Source organism: Montipora capricornis, chromosome 12, assembly GCF_036669925.1.
Source record: "Montipora capricornis isolate CH-2021 chromosome 12, ASM3666992v2, whole genome shotgun sequence".
NCBI classification, from domain to species: Eukaryota; Metazoa; Cnidaria; class Anthozoa; order Scleractinia; family Acroporidae; genus Montipora; species Montipora capricornis.
In genome coordinates this window covers 40,855,945-40,880,944 of record NC_090894.1, presented here as the reverse complement: position 1 = coordinate 40,880,944, position 25,000 = coordinate 40,855,945, and the positions used below count along the sequence as shown (strand labels likewise).

Here is a 25,000-nt window from a genome sequence, read left to right as displayed (position 1 = left end):
TATTTTGTGTTTTTTTCGCCGTCGTTGTACCATCGTGCTCTAGAACGTATCATCGCGCCCTTTGGTTTACATTCGGAAATTTAATCTCTCTGTAAATTGATGATACTTATTTCTTCTGTGATTTTCTGCTTTTCCATTGCGGTCACATTAGCCTCATCTAATCTTTTCTCAAGGTGTGTAATTTTTTCCTCCGAGTATTTCTCTTTCGATGACATTTTGTTTTTCTGTTGACCTTGACCTGATTTTCAAGGATGGCGTCAACCTCGTTATTGTTTTGGTATTCTTTTGCTACTTCGTTAATTGTTTTCCTGATAAGGTCAACATATTCCGCATCAGCCAACAACAAGGCATTTAGTTTCCAAGAACCTGTTCCCCTAGCGTTTGAGTTATGCATTAGGGTGAGAATAATGAGAGAATGGTCTGATTTAAAACCTGTCCAGATATCTGCAATTGTGACAGCTGGAATAAACACTTGAGCTGATCAAGAAAAAGTCTAAACGGCATTTTATCTCTGGGCAACTTCTTCTCCAAGTGAAATGTCTTGTATCAGGGTTAAGCATACGGTCAACTTTTTCCAGAGATTTTTCGCGTGTTACGGCCTCCTACCTTGCTTATCTTTTTGTACTCCTAAAACAAGGTTAAAATCGCCACCCCACACGCATTCTTCGCCCTCAAATGTAAGAAGCATTCTTAGAACTGATTCGAAGAATGAAGGGTCGTCATTATTTGGAGCATAAATATTCACCAGTGTCAAGGTCTTACTCTCTGTTTTGATATCAATGATTACGAGCCTACCGTTTCATCAATCAATCATCATCATTTATTTGCCTTTATGTGTATAACAGATTTTAAAAAAGCATACAGCAGGTTGTTAGGCGAGGAGACCTCAGGAAACCACCAGGCTTATAGGAGAGGCCACCTCGATATCACAATATTAAACAAAAATAAGGGCTGCGAAGGAGTGCGGCAGGAACTAACTAAGAAACTATTTTAATAAAAACTCTAGCACTTTGTTCTTAAACATAGGAAAGCTTGACAAATTGGTAATAGAGGCAGGAAGACAGTACCAGACCCTAGGTCCTTGGTAAAGAATTGTGAACTTCTTAATGTTCGTGCGACAGGAATGCACACGATAATTTCCGGCTGTTCTTGTGTCATATTTATGGACGTGACTGTTTGTCATAACAGATTGAAGAAAAGTGGAGGCAGCAGATTATTGTGGTAGCGGAACATGAATTTAGCAATATCGAGGGTATTGAGTTGGAAGATGTCTAAGATTTTCAGTTTAGAAAAAAGAGGAGCAGTATGTGCTCGATATTCTGAATTTGTAACAGCTCGCACCACTCGCTTTTGCAGATAATAAATTCTATTTAAATTAGATACGTAAGTGGACGACCACGTAGAGTTACAATAAGTAATGTATGGATAAATTAATGTATAGTACAACATAAGTTTGGTCTTACAGGATAAGTAGAAACGCGTTTGGATCTAGAAAGGTTTTAAGCAATTGAAGCGCGAAGTTGTTGTTAAAGAGCATACTTACTCCGGCACTGGCACTAGAAAGACTATTAAAAATTGCTGTGTACTCCCATTCTGCGGACCAAATTACTTCTTTTTCCTTTGAAAAATGGACTTCTTGTAAAAAGAAAATCGAGTACTCTTTGAAAATTATTTGCCCCGCATTAGGCTCCATTTCATGCTAGATCCAGTGTAACCGTGGCAATACAAAACTGGCCTATTAAGCAAAATTACCTATAAAAGTTAATCACCCAATGTAGGTTAAAGCAAAAGTAAATTCTAAAAACACTCAATTTACCACACATTGTGAGTGTAGTTTGTAAGAAATTAGGGACCTTTAGATCGGAGGACAAGTTTTCCGTTCTCAGCACGCGCACTTCGAAAAATGTCGGTCTCCAAACCTTACGCGCATGCTCAGTACGGAAAACTCGTATTCGTAGTCGTCCTCCGGTCTAAAGGTCCCTAATTATTAAAACAGTTCGAGGGACTACCACAAGACAGTTCTCTAAATTCGAACATACTACCTGCAACGAGTAACAAGGGCTATAACTAATTTAACGAAGAAGTAGAAAAAATTGTTTCAATAAGAAAAAACATACGGTTAAGTTTGATCGTGTGGCCTGAGAAGGAAGTATTGCTTTAACTAACACTTCGACAAGCTAACAGAAAGAACTTTTTCAGAGTAGAGTTTTCATTTCATTAGTTTATATCATGAAAGGTCCTCGTAATGACCTTAACTGGTCTTAGCTGGGTGGATGGTAAAATTTCAAATAATAATAACAATAATAATAATAATAATAATAATAATAATAATAATAATAGTAATAATAATAATAATAATAATGTCGTAAAAGAGGTTGCTGTTATTCATCGTGGTGAAGTACAACAATAATAAAGTATTCTCGTTTGTCTCACGACGTGGTCAATTGTGATGTAGATCGCGACGTTTCGACTGCATACTGCTAGTCTTCAACAGGCGATGAGGTCGACTGATTACGCGTTACCTGTTAGATGCTCCGCTGTGATTGGTTGGTTTTTCAGCAGCTGTGATTGGTTCATTTCGATCCCCGCTGTTTCGGTGTGTTGTTCCTTCGGCGATCCACTGTCGTACGGTTCTGCTGTTGTTGTGTTTCTTGATCGTGAGCATCCACACTTCCGGAATTCCTATTCCACTATCCCTCTTGATGTTGTAGGGTGAAGTCTTTTGTGAATCGCCTCACGATCAATAAACTTTACTTCGTTCCAAAGCGGGCTGTGTTTGTTTACCAACGTTCCTATCGACGCCGCTGTACAAACCTTGCTACAGAAACTAGAGGAAGACCCCAGCCTTGCGGACCGCACGACACTAACACCTGCTCAGATCCCTGACCTCCTAAATTTCGTATTGAGATCCACATACTTCCAGTATAACGGATCAATTTACGAACAATTAGAAGTAGCAGCCATGGGAAGCCCGGTCTCCGCTGTTATTGCTAACCTATACATGGAGAGTTTCGAAGAACAGGCAATAACTACTTCGGCCTACAAACCTAAAAAGGTCTATGCCCAATCTGAAAGTAAACTCATCTGCGTACTGAAGAACACCAACAGTTGGCATGAATGATGTTGGTTTACAGCGAAAACCCAAGAAAAGCAATGTAATCCTACGTACACATATAAACCTACAGCAGCCACAATTCCTCTATTCGTTCCGACGAAAGGCTAACGCTCGAAACGTCAGCTTTCCAAATCTTTCACGGTGGTTATTCGACCTGTATCAACTCGTTTGATAAAATCAATTTCTGTTTCAATCTCCCACTGACGCAGTACCACAGTTTCTTTAGAAACTAAAACTTTTGTTTAATCCACGTGAAACGAGGTGAGAGATCTCTGGAATAAAAGTCAGCGATACAGTGGTGGTACAACCCCTGGAAAAAGATTAACAGTACGAGTTCCTTGAAATCCTCGATAATGTACGTCAGGAAGAGAAGAGAACGCTGGAGTGTGCGAAAAGACATATCTACAACGTTTGTCAGTAATTTGGTCTAGTTTGCTATCAAATGGCCAGCGTGTGGTTGCCTGTAATTAGTGTGCACTAGCGGTCGTTAAGTACCCCATGTGGACGCAGCATTGGCTCCTGACAGAATTAAGAAGGATTGATCGGGAAGCGCGGAAAATCATTGTAACAAAAGGAAGAAAACACCCAGCGTCATCGACCGCCCTATTGTACGCGTAGAGGAAGAAAGGTGGACGTGGCCTGCAGTCAGTAGAGGGAGAGTACAAGATCACGAAGATTAAGGCAGGAATGAAATTGGTTTCAAACAGTGACCCTTGGATGATAATGGTGAGAGAGTTTGAAGAACGTTCTGCTGTTTTGGGATATCAATCACTGATTACAGAGGCCCTGAGGTGTAGTGAAGAACTTGGAATGACGCTGAGGCTTGCCTTCCTGGAACCAACGGTATGTGAACCTGATGGACAGGAGGTGACTGCAACAAAGGCAAAGCAACTGCTGAGATCAAAGTACCAACAATAGTTGTTAAAGATAGTACGTGATGAAGCATGGCAGGAAAAGCTACATACAGCCAGATGGAATGATGATAGCATGAGCACTAAGAACTGCTTCTCATGGCTAAGCGAACGGACGTCATGCCCTTGTATGTTGTGGCCGGTATGTATGAGTTATACGAACAGCTCCTACCAACGAAGTTATACCAAGTTAAGAAGATTAAGATGTCACAGTCAAGTGGCGTGTCCTTTCGTATGTGTAACATGCAAGCCACCGGAAAGCGTAGCTTACGTGCTATCGGGATGCTCAGCCCTCGCCCAAAACAAGTATTTGGCAAGACACAACAATGCCCTGAAAGTGTTATATTTTGAACTGCTACGAGAGTTACAACTGGTCGAAAGTCTTCCTGCATGGCATTCACCAATCAAGCCTAAACCAGAATACGCCTCGGAGAATGTCCAAGCATTGTGGGATATACCAACAGTTCAATTAATAGTTCAAAGTATTCATTTTATAAGTTCTACATAACTCTTATTCAAAGATTGCAATTCAGCTGTTGTTATGTATATAATTGTATTCGTAATATAAATTGTAAATAAGCGACATGCATTATTCACTCTAGTACTACATTGTAAATAATTTTCCAATACTTGCAAATAGGTTTTTATAACTTTTAAAAGTGTAACAATTTGTAGTCTCATAGGTTTTGCTGAGCGCCCCACGAGACTTTATTCTCCTGGCATACTGAAGTTCAATAAACTTCCCCCATAATAATAATAATAAGAGAGAAGGAAGATGAAAAAGTGGAAAAGTACCAAGATCTTGCAAGAGAAGTGGCCGGGAAAAATGTGGGGAGTGACGATAAAGGTTGTTCCAGTGGTAGTGGGAGCATTGGGATCTTTACCACTGAGATTGAACGACAACATGAGAACCATTGAGTTAGGTGTTCCAGTTGAACTGATCCAGAGAAGAGCATTGTTAAGGTCGGCAAGAATTCTTAAGAAGGTGCTGGAGATGTAGAGAAGAAAAGAAAACAAACAAGGGGTGTTTCTTGGCTTTCCAAAGCAACTTTCTCATACCATCAATAGCTGTGTGAATAATAATAATAATAATAATAATAATAATAATAATGATGATGATGATGATGATGATGATGATGATGATGATGATTATAATAATGTTCCTTAATGAGTATATTGTCTTGAGCCCAACACTGAACAAGGATAAAGTGAATAAGCAGAAATCAATAATAGAAATGCTGCTACGATCTAATTCACTGTAGTGTCCCGGTTTGACCGGTTGAGAACAGAGCAAATGAGGACGGAACGGGAATCAAAGCAACAAAATGGTGGGACTTTACGCTTGACATTGTAAGCAATGACCTGTTAACCACAAGAAATTTTAAACTGAACAGACAAAAACCCCTGAGGATACAGTACAAACAGAACTGAAGAAGCAGACAGCTGCACGACTAAGACGTCAACAATTTATTTCCGAAAAGAAAAATGAAACACAAAGAAAAAGACTCCAGTGACCTGGACTTGTTTTACTGATGGGCAAAGTCTGTAAACGAAACAACAACTCTTAAAGGTACCATACGTCAACGTTACGAAGTTTAGACCGTTTATTAAGAAAAAAACGGAAACAATACAATACACTTAGGACAGAGTTCTCAAAGGCCAGAAAAGCTCTGTCGTCACAAGGCGCTTGGCGTTTTTTCAATCGTTAGCTCGCCTTTCAATAAGAGAAATTGTTGTCAACACAACGCAAAGCCCAAGAATTGAGGTTATCATCATTTGCCACTCGTCATTTCATTTTATTCAATCAAATAAAGAAAATTTGAATGATTTCGTTTGCGTTGTTTTTGTCTAGTGTCAACTGGTAATAGTTGATACAGTTGTTCGCAGAATTCAATGTGTCCAGCGCCCAGGTAAAGGAATGGCCGTTTATAAACGGAGAAATTGATGTTGAGGCAGGGGGAAACCAAATCAGTACCGACTATGAAAAGGGAAGTGTGAGTAGATGGCTTGATCATGGCGGACACTATGCTGTACCAGTCGAAACAGAAACTAAAAGAAACGCAGGTTCAACTTTTACCGCAATGTGGCCACCTTTTTGTAAAAGGTAACATACAACAAGGGATGAAGTTCTTTTAAGTCTTGAGTAACGTATACAGCTGGTATATGTTCCCAACAGCGGGTGCTCTCATTGGTTACTTTGAGGTCACAAGACATTGAACAATAAAACTGTTTCCCGCTAAAAGTCTCTGAGCAGGCAATATTGCAAAATCTATGACGTCAAGGGGTTACCCGCAAATGTTGACTGCCGTTGCCGTTGCACCTTTTTTGCGCTATATGACAAATCTCGTAATGACTCGTCCCTCGGGAAACAGTTCATTTTTTTTTCCCTCGAATCTCAATGTTTCTCTCGGATAAGGACTATAAACCGTAGGCCCCGTCTCACAAATATCTTCCATGTTTATAAGTTCTCTGTGGGACGTTAAAGAACCCACACACTATTCGAGAAGAGAAGGGGATGAAGTTGCCGGTGTTATCGCTGTCCTTTGTGAGTATGTTCTTTCCAGCAAAAGTGGCCGGCTTGGCGTAATGCCTCTAAAAGGCTTGTGGTGTATGAGGCCACCAAAGCAAAAACAGCCATGAGTCAAAAGGACTTTGCCGAGTGTTGGGACATGTAGATGTAGATGCTCTCTCGGTTGAAACATTGAGATTCGAGGGGAAAAAAAGTGTTCCCGAGTGACCAGTCATTACGTGTTAATGTTGTATGCACGGTTTAATGTCAATGATTTACTTAGATGTCCTTGATCTGGATTATACAATCGCAGTTATAGGATTAAATGACCAAATGAATAGTAAGAAACTAAACATGAAGTCAAGTGAAGCTATGATCTTCGCAGTTATGAACGCAATTTTTACAAGTGCGTAAAGAAGCCTGAAAAATTCAGGACTTCAGCGGGGTTTGAAACCGTGACCTCGCGATTCCGGTGCGACGCTCTAACCAACTGAGCTATGAAGCCACTGACGTTGGGAGCTGTGTTACAATCTGATCGGATGAAGGAACTGAAACGGTGTCATGGTATTACTAATGACAGGCACAGCGAGTGAAAATAGTTTGGAGAAAACTCTTCTGATAACAAAATTAGAATTCGAAAATGTTGAGAGTATCCCAAACAATGCAGCTACCCATGACATGGTTTTGCATGTTTAAGAGTTTCCTATGTTGCGATAATTTACTCGAAAGTTTACTAACAGTTTGAAAGAACTGAAACTGACGGTCTCAAAAATTCAGCAAAAATATGATAATAACTTGTGGCCTTTTTCTTCAATCCAAAGTCGTGTTCAACATTGGTTCTTTCCAAACAACAACCTGTTCAGGACAGAATACTGTCACGAGCATATAGAATGTTAATGTTTGGAGCAACACCCATCGTTTGCCTTGTAAGTACTTTAAGAATCACTAATGTTTTTCTTCAATCGTTTTCTAACAACACCTGCTGGTTGTACACGGAGTCTTTCAATTTCTCAACAGTAATTTGTCTGACAAATCGTTTCTCGAAGGTTCGTCAATTGACAAATCGTTCCCCAAATGAAGTCGTCCTGGGACTCTTAATCAAAGCAAAGGATTAACCCTGTCGTGAGATAATTTAGTCACTTTCCGACCCCTTTGTGAAAAAACAGACTCAAGAAAAAGGCGGACAAAAGCTTTCTCTTACTTTTCGGATGGCTGCCCCAACGCTAGATTGCACAACATGTAACCTGTGACTCTCCGTGACAGATGGCAAAATATTCTCAACAATAATGTTGAACCCCGTAAAGATTAAATCCTTGATTGTGACGTTACGTTGCCATGTACCACGCTCTCGGCCGTTTCCTGCTCAACGACATCAGTACCCAAGACTTGCAGGCATTTGGAGATAAAACGTCATCATTATCCATTTATTCCATGCGCGCCTAGTTCTGGCAAATCGAGATTTTTTCTGGTATACCAGATATGTAATACAATATCACTCTAACTCTCTATATACGCGCAAGCTACAATGATGCCCAGAGGCAAAATCCCTGCGAGTGCAATAAATAGTTGAATGCGGGAGTTTGCTAAGCACGAAAGAAGATTAAGATCCGGGGCTCGCAAAATATCCGCACGTATAATATGTTAAGCCATTCAATAAGATACGTATGTTTTTCTTGATATGCATTTTTAAAATATAATTTTGTAATTTTGTGTAGTAAAATATAATTTTACTACACTCTTTATTGTAATTTCTAAGGGTCAAGTTCGCACATTACGCAATTCAGCCAATTGGCTGCAATGTAATTTCCCAAATAAACTACACGATTAAAACTAGGTGTTACCTGGAACGTGCATTCCACAGTATTCTGCCTTCACGCAGAACATCATAGTAGTGATGAATTAGCATGAAATTGCAAATTTCTGCGTAAATTGCAGCACTGGACGAAGCACATTAAGAAGTAATTGTATAAAGGGAAAATACGCTGATTTAAACATGAAAACGCATTATAAAAAGGGGGCGCTTCACGTACTGCTTTTGTTCGAATTCGATTAATTATCCAAGATGGTGATCAACAAACAGCAACACAGAGACGGAAGCCCGATAATGTATTTCTAGCGCAAAAAAAAGGGACTGGGGATTTAACAAAAAAACGACATATAACATTTTATGACATATTACGGACACATTGCCGTAAGGGGCTTTTTTATTGCACAAATTATCACAGAGCTCTCGGTTGCGTCCACGGTTGATTGATAAATCATTTGCATGTGCCTAAGGCACCACGCCTTTTATAGTGTGTCTTCGTGTTTAAAACAAAAAGTGTTATTAACATGGCCACACCGATAATACACTGACGTTTGTTATATCCGTGAAATATGAAGGAACAAGATGGTTCAACTCAGTCGGGGCGAGATTCCCCCGATATCATTCTTCCTATTTCAGTTTGTGGCCTTACCTTAAGTAAATTCCAAGTGGCTTGCATACGCTGTTGCATGATGTCGCATGATGTCGTCCATCGCTAACTTTGTGTCTTCGTCTTTTTGCAATTGCTGCTAATTGTTTGCTCTCAGCCAATGCACGACCCAAGAAGAAAACAAGTACTAACCATTCAACTACACTGAAATCTAAGGTTGATGGAGATACGCAAATTGCCAAGTGTAGGCAAACGAGAGTGATGTAGCTTATTGTGTCAAAAACAAACTTCCAGAATGGAACTTCCAGATATTTAAAACGTTCTACAGTTTCGTCCCCTGCGAAATGAAAACAATTAAATCGCACTGTTATTTCTTTAACATCTGGGCTTATATTTATAGCAATATGGATTACAATATAAGGTGAAACCCATAAAATTAATTAAACTACTTAGGAACTGTTTAGGACCGAAGATGCGGAATTCCGTTTGTGATAATACAAGAACTTCTGAGGATTTAGGTAGTTTAAAGAGCATTATATGATTTATAGCCTCGATCCTGATACATGATCGCATATTGTAGATAGGTTTTAAGTCAGCTCCGTCAATTTGGCAACTTTCATGTTTTATTTAATTTATGACCTAGACGAAATAAAGATCACCACATCTGCTATTACAAAAGGCATCTCACAACGTAGCGAATTACCCGAATTGCTTTATTGCTTTATTATATTTCGTCGGAATAATGGGGTAACCCTAACACGCCACAATTATTCAAAATGGCGGAGACAGGAAATTTTGAAAATGAAAAAAATCGATTCCAAAATTCTTTTTTTTCCTGAAACAAACCGTTCTTCATTTTGGGAAATTCCATAAAGAATTTGATTACAGAAATTATTTCCTTCGGGAGTTTAAGCAAAGACGATGGCTACAGCAACGAGAACGTCATTCCAAAATATACCTTAGCGCTATCGCAAGTATTTCGCGATTATTCTATCTTGTTCACCTAGTACAATACGGGCAAATGATCCTGTAACTGGATGGCTACGAACGGTTTTCAAAGTACAGATAGCAAATAAATGGTTCACTGGTGTATGCTCGCGTTGTCTCCAAACCTAAAATTTGTTAAGTTCACGTTGTTCTTTTGGGAAGTAAGGCAAAGAAATGCATGAGAATTCGTGCTGCACGTGCAGCACGATTATTTCTCCACTTTTAACCAATAACATTCTAGTTTTGTGGCTATGTCGTTGCCGAAGCCGTCGTCTTCAGTTTGATTAAAGTCCCAAATCTTTCGAGGAGTAGATCTTCTCTTGTATGAAATGAAGCCATGAATGGACGCAAATAGATTACTGCGATTTTCATAATTCTGCGGAATTCATCTTCAAGCGACAACAGCCAAACTGCGTTTTAGCTTCCATCAATCAAACTTCCGACACCAACCACGGATGACGGAATCAATGACGATGTGTGGCATAACTCACCAATTAGCATTATTACACATTGTAGTCACCATCTGTCTTCTCATTGGGTAAAAGCCTACAGTTAATTCTGGGAAACAGCGAAAACACTTACCTCGACCTTGATTAATCCGGCTGAGGCTGATAACCCTAACCGAGACCTTGATTATTCCGCATATCACAAAAACCTCATCCAATAATTGTTTATAATTGGTTCCCACGGTACATTCGACGCCGATGGAAAGCGATGGAATCTGCATACGAATCTTTTTATTGAAGGGTTTCTAAAAACGTATCATAATGTTGTTCGAAATGTGAACTAAATAAAAACTCCAATTCACTTTCCGGAGGTGGAGTCGATCTTCCCAGCTATGTTCGGGAATTTGATTGATGGAAGCCGAAATGCAGTTTGGTGCTTAGCGCTTCAAGGTAAGATTCCGTAGAATTATGAAAATCGCAGTAAAGATCCGCGGTGAATCACTTAAATAAATTATTAGTTATAATTTATAACTTGTCGGTTTTTTTCTTCACGTTTATGTCCTTGTCATACTTGACATTTACACCTGAACTCAGATACCTTTTCGACCGCGCCATTTTCGCTGCATCTCTTCGTGTACGACTGGATGAGTGAAGAACTGCGTCAACAACAAAAGTGATAATTATCATACGTGATTGTAGCATGAACGTAAAAGACAAAGTTAACAGTAAGAAACCAAACCCAGTTGCCCAAAGGGTTAGCTTGCTTATTCTGATCTCTTAAAATTGAAATCCGATTGGCCAGGAGGACCCGAATTTGGAAATCGGTGAGTGTTACGGTTAGGGTAGGACGAAATTTTTATCGTTGAAGTGCTAATGAGTCAGCCAAATTACGAGAATTAATTAGAAGTGTCAAAATGGTCTATGCCCTTCTCTTTGCCGTTACAGACGGAAAAAAGTTTTCCTGCATTCCATTTCTAAATAATAATGGGATTTGCCCTTACATATATAACTAAATGGTTCCATTTTTTTTTCTAAAATTTAATTTTAAAGGGCTCAGCTTTAACGTGTGGATCATTGACTTCGAATTTGTAATACACCCGTTTGCTAATGCTTCACGTTTTTCTTAACGGTAAGTATACAAATGGGGAGGCGCAGTGGCCTCATGCATGGTTAGTGCGCTCGACTCCGGATCGAGTGGTCCGGGTTCGGGTCCTGTGGCCGGGGACATTGTGTTGTGTTCTTGGGCAAGACACTGTACTCTCACGGTGCCTCTCTCCACCCAGATGTATAAATGGGTACCGGCGAATTTAATGCTGTGGGTAACCCTGCGATGGATTAGCATGCCATCCAGGGGGTAGTAGAAATACTCCAGTAACCAGAGATAAGCGCCGGCCTGATGGGCCTTCTAGGCTCATAGCAGACTTTACCTTAAATATACAAGTGCGAAAAAAGGGGTCCTCTTAAAATTAGACAGTACAATAAATTTCCTAGTTGTCATTTGATAAATTCTTCAGAGCCAACGTTTTGGGCAAATTACTTGATGTGGGTTTTAGATAATGAAAAGCCCTGGCCAAACGAGAGTGAGAGCTTATGAGAGTTGAAAATTCTTTAAGAGCTCATGAGAGTCGATGAGAGTGATCGCGAGTTGGCCAAAGGAGAGAGCCTAGGAAACACCCTGGGAAAACCCTTTCTGGCGTAAATATGACGACTAGCCAGCCGGTATATTCAGCCTTGGTGTTGTCCTTAGTCACTGAATCCGTCGCTGACCGAAGTAACTGCTGACCTTATAAAACTCTCGCTCAAACTCTCAGGCGCGGCAAGACTATCCCCAACTCTCATGAAAAATTTGAGCAGGTTCAAATTCAAAGAGAAGTCTCGAGAGTAGGCCAGAGTGGATGAGAGTTCCTGGCCAAACGAGAGCGAGAGTTTCAGCTCTCGTCAACTCTCGTCAACTCTCTACAACTCTCATCAACCCTCGCTCTCGTATGGCCAGGGCATAAATTCTTACGATAGGGCTATCTGCCAAGATTGTGTCCTCATGCAACCATAGTTAATCGAGGGACTGGTCATGAAACCTTAAAACCCTCAAAAGCGCGAACAATGTTGTCGCAATCCCGTGACAGTGCACAATGTTTTGTTTCCGCTTCGCACGGCTTCGCAGATTAGTTGCGCATAATTTAATTGAAAGATTCGATTAGTTATTTTCTCTCGTGCACCGTCAAGGCCAAAAATACAGACAAAAACATGAAACAAAAGGACTTGTACAGTTTCATAACCATGTCCATGCGTTAACTATGCTTCAACTGACCTGAAAACCCCTCGGTTACTTCAGTCTCCAGGCTCAAATGGTAGCTCACAATAGAATCTACCATGACCTATATGACCTTTATGACCTCAATGTAATTAAGGCACAAGAGCAAATAAGACAATTTGAATTCAACAATGACGAAATCTTTGGCAACAAAGACGAAGACAATGTTGTTGATGGAGAAGATTGTAACCACAATGAACGTCTTTGATTGGATTGTTGTGGTAGTGAAGATATTGGTGATGCCGAAGGGGTCTTGGCAATTACAGTAGTGGTGATAATGATGGTGCTAACGTGATAGTGGAAATGCAGATGGCGATAATTATGTCATAAAGTTAAGGCCACGGCCATGAATAGAAGGAAGAATGGATGAATGGATGGATGTTTTTTGCATGGATGGTCAAATTCTTTTTCTACCTTTTTTTGCTGACAGTCAACAGCATCACCCATCATGTAATCTAGGATAAATTCTCCAAATTGTTCTCGATCTCTTTTTTTGGTCTCTGGTCTCATTGGATCCAGTAAATGGTAGATAAACTCTTCAACAGAGTCTGCTAGTCGATGAAACCTGTCGTAGTCGGGCCCCTTACTGTTCCCCTTTTTGCGTAGCCTGAAAATTACCTGCAAAGTAAGCGAAATATACTGATTAAACAGAATTTTAAATATTTGCGGGATAGCAATGCGATTGCCGAGGATAGGGTAGAGTCGGCAATTTCCTTCTCGATGCCCGAGAGACAAAATGCTCACTACAAAACAGATCGCAACTAGATCTCTTAAGAGACTTTCTATATGTATCAAATCGGCCTTGGTCACACCTGTTAATGCAACCAAGGACGGAGAAAGATCCAAAGTTTAGAGTTAAACAGTTAAGTTAGATACTCCCGTGAAACTCCTAGAGAAAAAGATAAATTGACGTCGTTGTAACCGATTACAAAACTTCCCTGAAGGTAACTGCAAATCCGATACAGATATAGATTATTAATCTTATCAATATTCATATTCATATTATTATGGATTATATTATCATTATTATTGTTATTATAACGACGCTTCAAATTAACCCACTACTTCCTTTCCAGCAACAAAAATGGGGATTACAGAGTTCTTTTTTAGGATCATTTGAAGAAAACTATAGGGGTTTTTTACATGGTTATTCTGCTGCTGCGGTAACCTATTAAGACACACTTCTTGGCCCATTTTTGATACGCAATGGCTGTTGTCTCACATGCTACCATAACATAGCTGTTTGGTGTACAGTTTGTTGGAATTGTTGAAACCGGTTTGAGCCATCTCAAAATTGGTATCCATACCTCCATTGCCACTCTTAAATAATTGGGCTCACACTTTTGGAAGTTTCTTGGTGTAATTATCTTCTCGATTTCATCAAAATTGCCACCATCTATTTTTTCCATCATTTCTGTCTTCACTGAAGAGAATAAAGGGAGAAAAGTCTTTTAACAATGATGATAACAATAGCAATAGTAATAGTTAATTGATTGATTAATATAATTATCATTATTATTGGTAATATTTGTAGCTGTCGGGCAAGACAGTCATCGATGCTCCTGCTAATTTTCTTTATGTTAGTTGTCACTGAACAGCGTTCCACGGCAACGGGAAATCCATTAGAGTGGGAGAAATGATCCTCACTCCTATGTGGACAATTAAAGTAATTTTCTCTTTTCAGGTGTCGACAAGAGACAATTGCTTGTGTCCAGCTCAGTGCGAGGATTACTTCTCTCAACAGTTCCTGGTTTGCATCCACGTGATAAGACGGCCATGTTGGTGTACAAAACAACAGAAAATCACCCAAAAGGTTTTGCACAATAATAGAGCCAAAAGACTTTTTCGCTGTTGTTCAGTACACCAACATGGCCGCCAATGGCGTCAGGTGCAAGCCAAGGATAACTCGTACTTCAAATATTTAATAACAATTATTCCATGAGCGTTGGATATGAGGTGGTAAATAGCCAAAAAGGCGCTAAGCGCCGAGTTGGCTATAACCAGTCCCATAAAGAATAAGCGCGAATGGAATACCTGTTTTATTAATTTTTCATTAAATTCTGAACTGTTTTACTTACAGAAGACCAGGATGTTGTCTCAGTTTTACAAAACGACCGACGCAATCAGTTTCCATATAAGGTCATCACGGTATATAAGCTAATAACCGAGATCGAGTGAGCCAATCAGAAAACTTCAAATGCAATATCAGAGATTGAAAATTTAATAAATACACTTATTTCATTCATGAAATCCATTTGGCTGGCACAGATGGAAGAAGTATATGATTGAAAGAGCCGGCGTGGGAAAACTGCAGAATACTCGGCCATTTCGAGGGCTTCAATACAAAATGTGCAATGACATCTTCAGTCGGAAATGGACGAAGTCAAAGCGGGTGATTGCATAGTCCACTATATTTACTTCACCAATTATTAAGCTTCACGATTACACTTTAAGCACAGTGCTCAACGTATTCTGGGGACCACAAATGAAACGAAATCAACGAAGATGCCACAGGTGATCTTGCTTTGTCCGAATTTTGTTCAGCCAATTCTTCTCTTTAAAATGCCCTAATTGATCCAATAACCATGTTATGGCTCACAGTGTTGCTTTATGTGGAAACATTACCACTTGAAGATAACGCTCTAGACAAGAGAGCTATGTACATGAACGGACTTCAAGCTTTTCTTTATCTTCATCTTGGTCGGCGCTATCCTTGTTTTTGCTGTTTACTCCATGATTTATGCTCAGTACGCCGTCATCCTGTTATTCCTGTGTTTCAAATTCACTTAGCTTCAAATCCTCAATCCAAAGTTGGTAGTCCGGTCCACAATCACATTTAGTTTCCAGGGTCTCTCTTCTTCCCTTCCCCCGGAGCGCCGGAGAGAGAGAAAAGAGACCCTGGTAACGACGTTTTGCACACTTATTCATTGCTCATTGACAATATCATTCAACAATAAACGTGTGGGTGTTACAAAGACGAGTGTTGAGTTACTCTTAGCACTGTAGTAGAAATGTCGGGAACATTTTGTTTGGTGAAATGTCATGACCTACATAGGTTAGGTAGCATATCTGACTCAAAGAGGAAGTGGATGCACCGTGTACCAGTAGTGAAAACTGTGACGCCAAAATGGCACATACTGCAAATACAGGAACAACTTGTAAGAATGTCAATTAACAGTCACAACGCAACTCTCAACTCCTAGTGACGTTTTGATTATGCCCTGCTCCACCTCACGTATGCATGCGCCATGCGGTTTTTTTCGTGGTGCCTTTCCCTGAGCGGGCTGGATGTCGGAGATATGCGCATAGGCAGTACAATGGTTTTACTCTCCATGGTAGACTGAGATGAGCTCATCAAATAGATTTCAATGAATTGCACAGGACTGTTGCTTTGAAGGGAAATTATTAATAAATGAACTTGCCACTCAAAAGTTAAAAGTGTAGCTATTTACAACGGCCTCATTGATTACCTATCACTTCACTTGAAATCCAGCGCGCCTTCAAAGAATAATTGTTAATTATTTGCAGTTGATTTGTCACAGAGGAAGGTCAAATTTATTTCTCAAAAGGGTGTAGTGCGTTGCTTTTTGCCAATGAAATCACCGCCTCGTAATTATATTGTCCATTTGCTGCACAGAAAACTAATATATAATTCTACCCATATTTTAACTCGGATACCTTTCAGCTATTTCGAGTAAATAGCTTTGTATCGTGGTGTCACGTAAGATGACAATTAGGAAATTCAAAATGCTGTATTTTCCAAACGACGGACGTCAAGAAACTGGAAACTTGAAAAAAGATTTACTTCTAGGTCATCTTCGACCTCCTATAGCCTACGAGAGGCGCAGTTACTCAAACATGGACGACCTAAAACCACCTACAACCACCTCAACATTTTCAACAACAACCTACAACCAACTCAAAAACATCTACAACCCGGCTCTTACAAACAATCTAATATAATCTTTAACAAGCCATAAATGTCTAAAATTAGGCTAAACGACAAAATGTCTCGTACATGAAATACACTTCATTACTGTCGGAATTTGCGTGACTATATCATGTAACAAGAAATTAGTTCTTGACAGATGTTTTTTGCATAGGAGTTGGGGTAAAAGGAGAAGAGAGAGTTTTTAAACGGAGGAAAATGGAGAAAGAAATATTGTACGCAAGCGAGTTTGATTTTGTTCCGTTTATAGCAACAAAACAAAACTTTTGTTTAGGCCTAATCAAGTATCGTGAGTGCGGTGGAAGCTCTAAAAGCAGTGATTGAGGAGAAGAAGTTTGCGAAAGGTGAAAGCAAAGACGAAATTGCAACATGGAGTGAAGAAACCGAACAACACCTCGAGAGCGCTGATGACGCAACAAGAAAAATTCAACGCGCAATCAAGGACATGGACCTCGAATAGAAAGAGCATGAAGCGGTTGAAGCACACAAAAGGAGTATGGAATTTAAACGTCAACTCTTAGAGCAAAAGGTGGAGTTCGAGAAAAACCGCGAACACGAAAAAGCAGCCAGTAGCGAAACAATGAGAGCAGCCCTAGCGACCAGGCTTCCTAAGCTAACTATATCTAAGTTCAATGGGAAAATAGAGGAATGGCTTTCTTTCTGGTGGAAATTTTCCTCCGAAATAGATTCTTCGGATCTCGCACCATTGACAAAATTCGGATATTAAAGGAGCGGATGGAAAAGCACGTAAAGAATGGCATTGAAGGGTTACCATTTATAGCGGAACTCCGCGCGCGCCTTTGGTAGATTGTGCTGGCATAATTTTAAGCATAATTTAGCAAAACGAGCATTATTTTAAGCCTTTATTTCAGTTTAGCACTGCTAGCATAATCCGAGCTTTCATGCGTTGAAAATTAAAAAAAACCCTTCATAGTTCTAGAATAATTCAGTTTGTGTTTTATTTCTGCATTGTTTTTGGAAAATGTTGAGGTATGTGCTAAGCCTTGCATACGGCGAGAGCTATTGGAATTTAAACTGACAAATCAGAATTCAGCGAGCGGGAAAAACTGTGCTATTCGAAAAGCGAAAACGTGTTCAGTCTTAATGACGTAAACAATCACGGGATCTAGATACAGTCACGACCGCAGACCGGAAATCACCATGCATAACAAATAAGAACCAACAAATATCAACAAATCAATTTAACGTTCAGAGCACTGTTCAAACTATTCCACATCCTCCGGGGGCACGCAAATGTCCTTAACCCAGTCGGCAATTCTCCTGATAGCCCGTCGTGCAGCATCTCTTCGTGGTCGTCTCACAAGGGGTGGAGTTTGTAATGTGGCAGCTCTGTTCACTGTGTGGCTCACTTCCTTGGCCTGAATTTCTAGAGGGTGCAATCTTCTTATAGGGCGGTTTGTTGTTCCATTGGCGGTGCGTACATTGGCGGAACGTACACGTCCATCGTGACCTCTGTTAATGGCTGTGACAAATGCTAGTTTCCAGTTTACTCTCGGGCTGTCATCGTGGATGAGAACTACATCGCCAACCCTCACAGATTCAGTGTTGACTCCTGATCTTTTGTGAAACTCTCGAAGGGAAGTGAGGTACTCGTGACGCCAACGTTGCCAAAAGTGTTCAATCAGTAAGGTGACACGTTTTGCTTTCCTCAGGAAATCTGCGTTCGATTGGTAGGTGGGATCACTCACTTCGTCGCTCTCTACTAGCGGATGTGGAAGGACGTTATTCGTTGACCATAAAGTAGGTGTGACGGGGTTAGTGCATGCCTCTGCATCCTTAATGTCTGAAGAAACATAGGTCAGGGGGCGGTCGTTCAGAATTGCTTCTACCTTGACAACAATTGTTTGAAGCGTGCACAGGTTGACTGCAGCTCTGCCGAGCACTTTCTTAATGGTTGATTTAGTGAGACCGATGAGACGTTCCCAAAAACCCTCATACCAAGGGGCCCTCTTGGGAATGAACTGCCATTCAACGCCTTCCCTTGCAAGTGTTTCCTTGAGTGTATGAGATTCAAACAGTTCCTTTAGTTCATTGTTTGCTGATAGAAATGTTGAAGCATTGTCAGATATTAGTTTCCTTGGAAGAGATTTGCGACTCGCAAACCTGCGAAAGGCTAGTAACAAGGCTTCAACAGTTAAGTCTTCGACAAGCTGCGTAATTAAACAAACATATGTAGATCTTTGTTTCAATCCCAGCGTTTCGAACATACAGGGCTCCAGTGAAGTCCACCCCAGTGGCGTCAAAGGGCTGTGTTTGTTGCATTCTTGACTTGGGAAGGGGTGAAGGGTCTGGTGCATTGTAGGCTGCTCCTGAAACCCTTCTGCAGGTTACGCAGTTGTCAATTAAGGTTTTGACGCGTTGTCGGCCAGAAGGAACCCAATAACGTTGACGCAAGGCGGTGAGTGTTGAGTTGACACCTGCATGAAGCTGCTTAACGTGGGTGGAGTTAATTACTTAGTCTGTGAAGTGGTCTTTGCTTGGTATCTTCCCGCCACAGCGTAAAAGACCACCGTCATCAAGGAATAGGCGAAGCTGACGTACTAAGGTTGTACTTTGTCGTACCGTTGAAAGGAGGTTGTCCACGTCGGCACGAAAAACAAGAGATTGACGATTCTTCGCCCATTTTGTCATAGCACGATCATCTTCCAGAGCTGTGATAGGACCTTGTTGGCTGTCTTTCTTTTGGAGACGCTGGACAAATCTGAGAACATAGGCAGTAATTCGAAGAAGCCTTAGTAAACTGCTAAAATCCGATGGATTGATCAGGTGATGAAGGCCTTGCTGTTGAGCTGGAACCGTGCTGTTTGCAGTAGCCTCATCAGTAGAGGTTTCAGTGGTCAATAAGTGGAGAACCTCTGTAGCAGGCCATGAAGGCCACTGTGATCTGTTTGGTAACCATTTAGGACCATGCTTCCACAGTGAAGAGGCCTTCAGTTGATCTGCTGTTATCCCTCTTGTGAGCAGATCAGACGGGTTTTCGGTTGTGGGGCAGTACTTCCAGCTGGAAATTGATGTCAGCTTCTTTACTTCTTGGATGCGATTGCTGATGAATGGCTTCAATATTTTGGTGCTGTTAAGCCAATGACGGACGATCTGGCTATCAGACCACAATGTGACCCTTGTAACTTGCAGTTGTTCTTGCAGATATGATACCAAACGTGCAGCTGTCAGAGCTGCCATAAGTTCAAGTTCTGGAAGGGTAAGTTGCTTCCTTGTCGGAGCAACACGCGACTTTGCCATGGCAAGTGACGATTGGTTTCCACATACTAAGTAAGCAGCGGCTCCATTGGCTTTCTGGCTTGCGTCCGCAAAAACGTGTAGTTCTGTGTCGTTGCCGTCAACACAGACATCAGAAGTGAAGTAACGCGACGCGGGAACTCAATTTGGTTGCATCTCCTGTCTCCTTCGCTAGAACACGCCATTTTTGATCAAGAGAGGGTGGAAGTGGTTCGTCCCAATCTATCCCTTCCTGCCACAGTTCTTGTATCAGAAACTTGGCAGCAACTGTGACCGGTTGGAGTAGGCCGAGTGGATCAAAGACCTTTGCTGTTTCTTGTAAAACCCCTCTCTTGGTTGATAACGGAGGGGTAGAAGTTGCTTGCTTATGTGAGAATCCCAGTGTGTCTGAAGTTATGTTCCATAGTATGCCTAGCACCTTTTTGGCTGGGCTTGTGTCAAGGACTTGATCCTTGGCTGCAAGATGCTGAAGTTCAGGACTGTTTGAACTCCATGACCTGAGATTGAAACCCACTGGTGACATCGTGTTCCCGGCATCTTGATAATAGTTGACTGCTAAACCATCATCACTTACTCCAGAAGCGAGGTCGTCCACGTACAGATTTCTTAACATATCTATGCTGACTTGGTCTGTAGACTGTGTGAGGTGCTTGTTGAGAGTCGCATTTAAGATGAAGGGGGAGCTTGTTGCACCAAACATAACAGACTTGAATCGGTATACAATGAATTCACTCTCCGGGTCATCTGCATTCGATAACCAGTAGACTCGTGTGGCATCTCGATCGGCTTCGTCACGGTTTACATGCAAAAATGCCTTTTCAATGTCCGCAGTTATACCATACTGGTGGAGACGAAAGCGTAGAAGTATACCAGTAAGGTCATTGAGCAGCGGAGGACCTGGCTGTAAGCAATCATTCAAGCTGGGTTGATCACCTTGTTTGAAACTGCAATCGTACACAATGCGCAGAGGAGTTGTGGTGGAGTCCTTGTGGACAGCATGGTGGGGTATGTAGTGACATACTTCGTTGTTTGTATCCGGATCTTTGACCTTTTCAATGAAATCTCGAGACTGCTGTTCTTGGATGATGTCATTGTACAAGTGCAGTTTCTCAGGATTTGCGGCTGGGTCGTCTGAACATGGAGCGAGTTCTCTGCTTAATAATTTCTGCATTTGATGGTAAAGGGGGATGTTCTGGTCGCCATGGCAACCTTGCACTGTACCGGTCGTCCTCCAACATAATAGATGTGTCTTGAAATACTTCAAAAAGTCAGGCGTTTCTTCTGAGGAGTTTGGTAGAACACCAACTGATTCAATACGCCAGAAACGTTCCAAATCAAATTCTTCTTGTTGATGCTCGGTCACAACACTTAAAATAGAGGTGTTGAGGTTCTCTGAATGGTTACATTTGGAGAGGGGGCCCGAGAGGAGATACCCTATTTTTGATTTGGCTGCTGTGGGACCTGGACCCTTGATAACTTCGTTTCCCACTACATCCCAGTAATGATCCGCGCCGATTAGAATATCAACTGTGAAAGGTGAATCATCAACGTTAATGTGTGCTAACGTCAGTCCCCTTAAATGCGGCAAGTCCCTTACATTGGCGCCAGTGTAAGTAGTGAGGGGTGCAGCGATTGTTGGTACAATGATCACGTGAATGGGAATGGTCTCCTCTTGAGTGGTTTCAAGGTAAACAGTAGCAGTGTTAATGCGCTTAACAGATGATGTGTTTCCACCGAAAGTTGGCAGGGATATTGCCTCTTGCGTTTCTGGTTTCAGATCAAGCGTGGCTGCCACATCTGATGTAACGAAAGAGCGTTGAGATCCCTCGTCAAACAGAATATGTGCACTGATATGGTTGTTGTGACTTGCAACAGAAGCAACAGCTGTTTTTAGTAGAACGGGGGTGTGTTTATTAGCATCACCAATGTGGTAGGACGAAACCGAAGGTAGCGTAGTCTTGTCAGTGGTGGGTATACTTGGAACCTTGTTTGTAGTTGCTGGTTCAGTGGATGGTGTTGTGAGAGGTAGCTCTACATTTCTACAAAGACTAGTATGATGCTTTCGATGGCATACCTTGCAGCGGTTCTGTGATTTGCATTTAGATACTGAATGACGATTCAGACAGTTAAAGCATGCCCTTGTGTCACGTACAATTGAGTGTCTCTTTTCCTTATCTGTCACAACATTGCAGTCAGTTGGACTGTGTTCACCCTTACGAAAAAGGCACATTCGTTTGGTGGGGCGGTCACCACTGTTAGAAGCAGAAACAGATGTACGAGGCCTTGAAGCCGTGAGAAATGTAGCAGCAGTAGCAGTTGAGTTGCCACTGAATTCATAATCACAAGAGGTGTTTTGTCCCGCCTCTAAGATTTCAATTTCATTCAAAATTGCTTTACGTAAATTATCAAGTTGCCACTCCTTCTTTCCATTTTGTCTTGCTAGATTTCTCTTAATAGGTAATTTCTTCTGAATGATAGGAACAAGAATTTCCCCATAAGTTTCTGTTTTCTTTCCTAGTGTCTCAATTCCCCTGATGTGGGTCTCAATTGAGTCGTAAAAAACCTTAAACTCCTTAAATGATCGGTGGGTGATGGTAGGTTCAGTGGTGCTTCCATGTGTGCGTTGATGACCTTGTGGGGTCGAGCGAATCTCTCTTCCAACAACTGGATACTCTTAGCGTAATTAGCATTGGTTAATGGCAACCCGGCAATGACTCTTTCAGCTCCGTGGCGTAACTGCGCTCTCAAATAATTGAACTTTTGGACATCACTGATTGTAGAGTTATCGTGTACTGCAGACCGGAAAGTGTCCCAAAATTGCCATTCAAGCGGGTAATCAGTGAATTCTGTGATGAGGCGGATAGATTACTAGAATGATCGTTACCTGGTGTTTCATTCGACGCAATTGGGTTGAATTGTTGATTTTCTTGTTCCGTTTGCGACGTAGATGGAATGAATGGTTGATTTTCCTTTCCCATTTGCAGCGGTTGTGGTAAGGTAACGCCGGTATCTTGATGAGAAGACGCATGTTGACTAACATTCTTGTTTGTGAGCTCGATGAACCTCTCGGTAACGCATACTTTCTCTAATCCTGCTCAAGATTATCAGGTGTTTCCAGCAAAACTACTATCTTGTCGTTAAATTCCTTAAGGGTTTGTCTCTTTTGCTTTAGTTGGTTGACGAATGACCTGAGTAGAGCGATCTGTGTGTCGGTAATTGTGTCCTTTGCTGTGTCATCTACTTTCTGTCTCAACTTAGTTACGTGCGCCTTGTGCGCTCTCCTTGACGCCAACAGTTTGGTTAATTCCTCCATCCTGGTCCCGGCACCAAAACATGAAATGTGACGAAGCAATGAATGTAGCGGTATTGGAGGGACTCCACTATATTTAAACTGTTCAATAAGAGTTACAATGGCGGTCAAAAGGCGAAAAAAGCGAAAACGTGTTCAGTCTTAATGACGTAAACAATCACGGGCACTAAATACAGTCACGACCGCTGACCGGAAATCACCATGCATAACAAATAAGAACTAACAAATATCAACAAATCAATTAAACGTTCAGAGCACTGTTCAAACTATTCCATAGAGTTTTCTTTCAATGATTACAACTTGCGATCGTTCTGCAAACATCCCGTAGCATGCAGCACTTTTTTAGTGACTCGAGGATCCTGTTTTGCTGTTTCAAAGGGAGTCGTGCATTCTTGAGCAATTTGTTCTTCAGTGCTTGTATTTTTTTCGTTTGTTCCTGGTGGCGCAAAGTAACTTTGATGATTTGAAAGGACTTCCTTAATTGAATTAGCGATGTTTTATTAAGGAACCAACAAGTGAATGGTACACAAAATTAGGAGAAACTGTTGGTTGAGTAGACAATATCTGTAGACATAATTATGTGCCCAGTTTAAGTACTAAGCTCAACACGTTGTTTGGCTCCACAAGTTTCAGTTTCAGGCCAGGTACCCGAATTCACCCAGGTACTGGTACACCGTAACCATAGTGTTCTTTTGAAATTGAATAGCTCCTTGAAAACCTGGTTCCTTTAGCAGAAACTTGTTGTGTTTGTTCTCTACATTGGTGAATGCAGCCACTAACTGTCCATCCTGGATAAACTCCAGACCAACTCTTCTTTCAATTTACTCTTTGTTCTAAAGTGTTAGGTTAAAGGGTTTGTGAAGGTTATTTCCCATTTCATAGGGCACTGTGGTTGCCACATTCACTTTCAAACTTATCATGGAAACGTAAATCAATACCAGTGAATAGACTCTGAAAAGTCAGTCCCTTGAATTGTTGATAGAAAATTGATTTAAATGCATATTGAAACATCAGTTGAGGAATATTTTTTTCATTCCCACTTTGTGAACCTAACATACATTCCTGCAGTTTGTTTATTGCTTGGTCATTCAATGTCTTGATCACATCAAATTATTTAATTTTTAGGTATTGTGTCAGACCTCCATACAGATACTATCTTTATCTAAAAACTTAACTGGTTGCTTTTTGGAGCCCTTTTTGGAGCATATTTAAATAGGCAGGAAATGTTCCACATTTTATGGCAAATAGTTTTGCATAGTTTTAAGGAATATTGCAGCCAAATCTAATTGAATATGAGACTAAAATATGCTGTTTGGCATTTTATGAATTTAAAGACTATTAATATTGTTTGTGCTTGTTTTAAAAGGCTTAAGGTGGCACTCAAAAGTGTTCCTTCAATAAACCTATTCTGTAAAGATTACCTTGGGAGAATTGGATTAAGGCCAGTTTTTGATTCTAGCTTCTTTCCCCAGTGTCCTCTGAGAATGGAGTTTATTTGGTTTTGCCCAATGTTGAAAGATGAAACAATGCCTAAACCAGCCGCAAGGAATACTTCATGGTGCTTTTTTACAAACATGGGCATGACGGTGCTTGTAAGCATCTGAGCATTGTTTTGCATGCTAAAGTGATAATTATTATAAATATTTTATTTCTCTAAGAGAGTCTTCTTTTCGTGTTCGTGTCGGTCATTCAAAAATTGTTGGAATCGCTTGTTTGAGCTGTTGAATGAAAGGGGCAGAACATTTGATGAGGACCTTCCCGGGGGTAAGGGTCCTTGTTCCCTAGAAATA

The 25,000-nt window shown here is 40.9% G+C and overlaps 1 protein-coding gene and 1 pseudogene across 5 annotated transcripts in view; both read right to left on the bottom strand.

Annotated features, from left to right (window-relative positions):
• LOC138027771 (uncharacterized) overlaps nt 1–25,000 on the bottom strand; it is a 54,444-nt gene that overhangs the window by 22,231 nt on the left and 7,213 nt on the right. For 4 of the 5 annotated variants that reach the window (XR_011127508.1, XM_068875377.1, XM_068875378.1 and 1 more), the window contains 4 exons: nt 14,001–14,116; nt 13,108–13,311; nt 10,981–11,038; nt 8,992–9,286 (listed from right to left, as the gene is read on the bottom strand). Coding sequence is in view for 4 of the 5 variants with exons in the window: in XM_068875377.1 (XP_068731478.1) it covers nt 8,992–9,286; nt 10,981–11,038; nt 13,108–13,311; nt 14,001–14,116 (673 nt within the window). In the remaining variant the exon portion in view is untranslated. Of the gene's footprint in view, nt 1–8,991; nt 9,287–10,980; nt 11,041–13,107; nt 13,312–14,000; nt 14,117–25,000 lie in introns of those variants that run through there. The other variant, XM_068875380.1, reaches the window with a different exon arrangement.
• On the bottom strand, nt 17,869–19,903 carry LOC138027472 (uncharacterized; annotated as a pseudogene).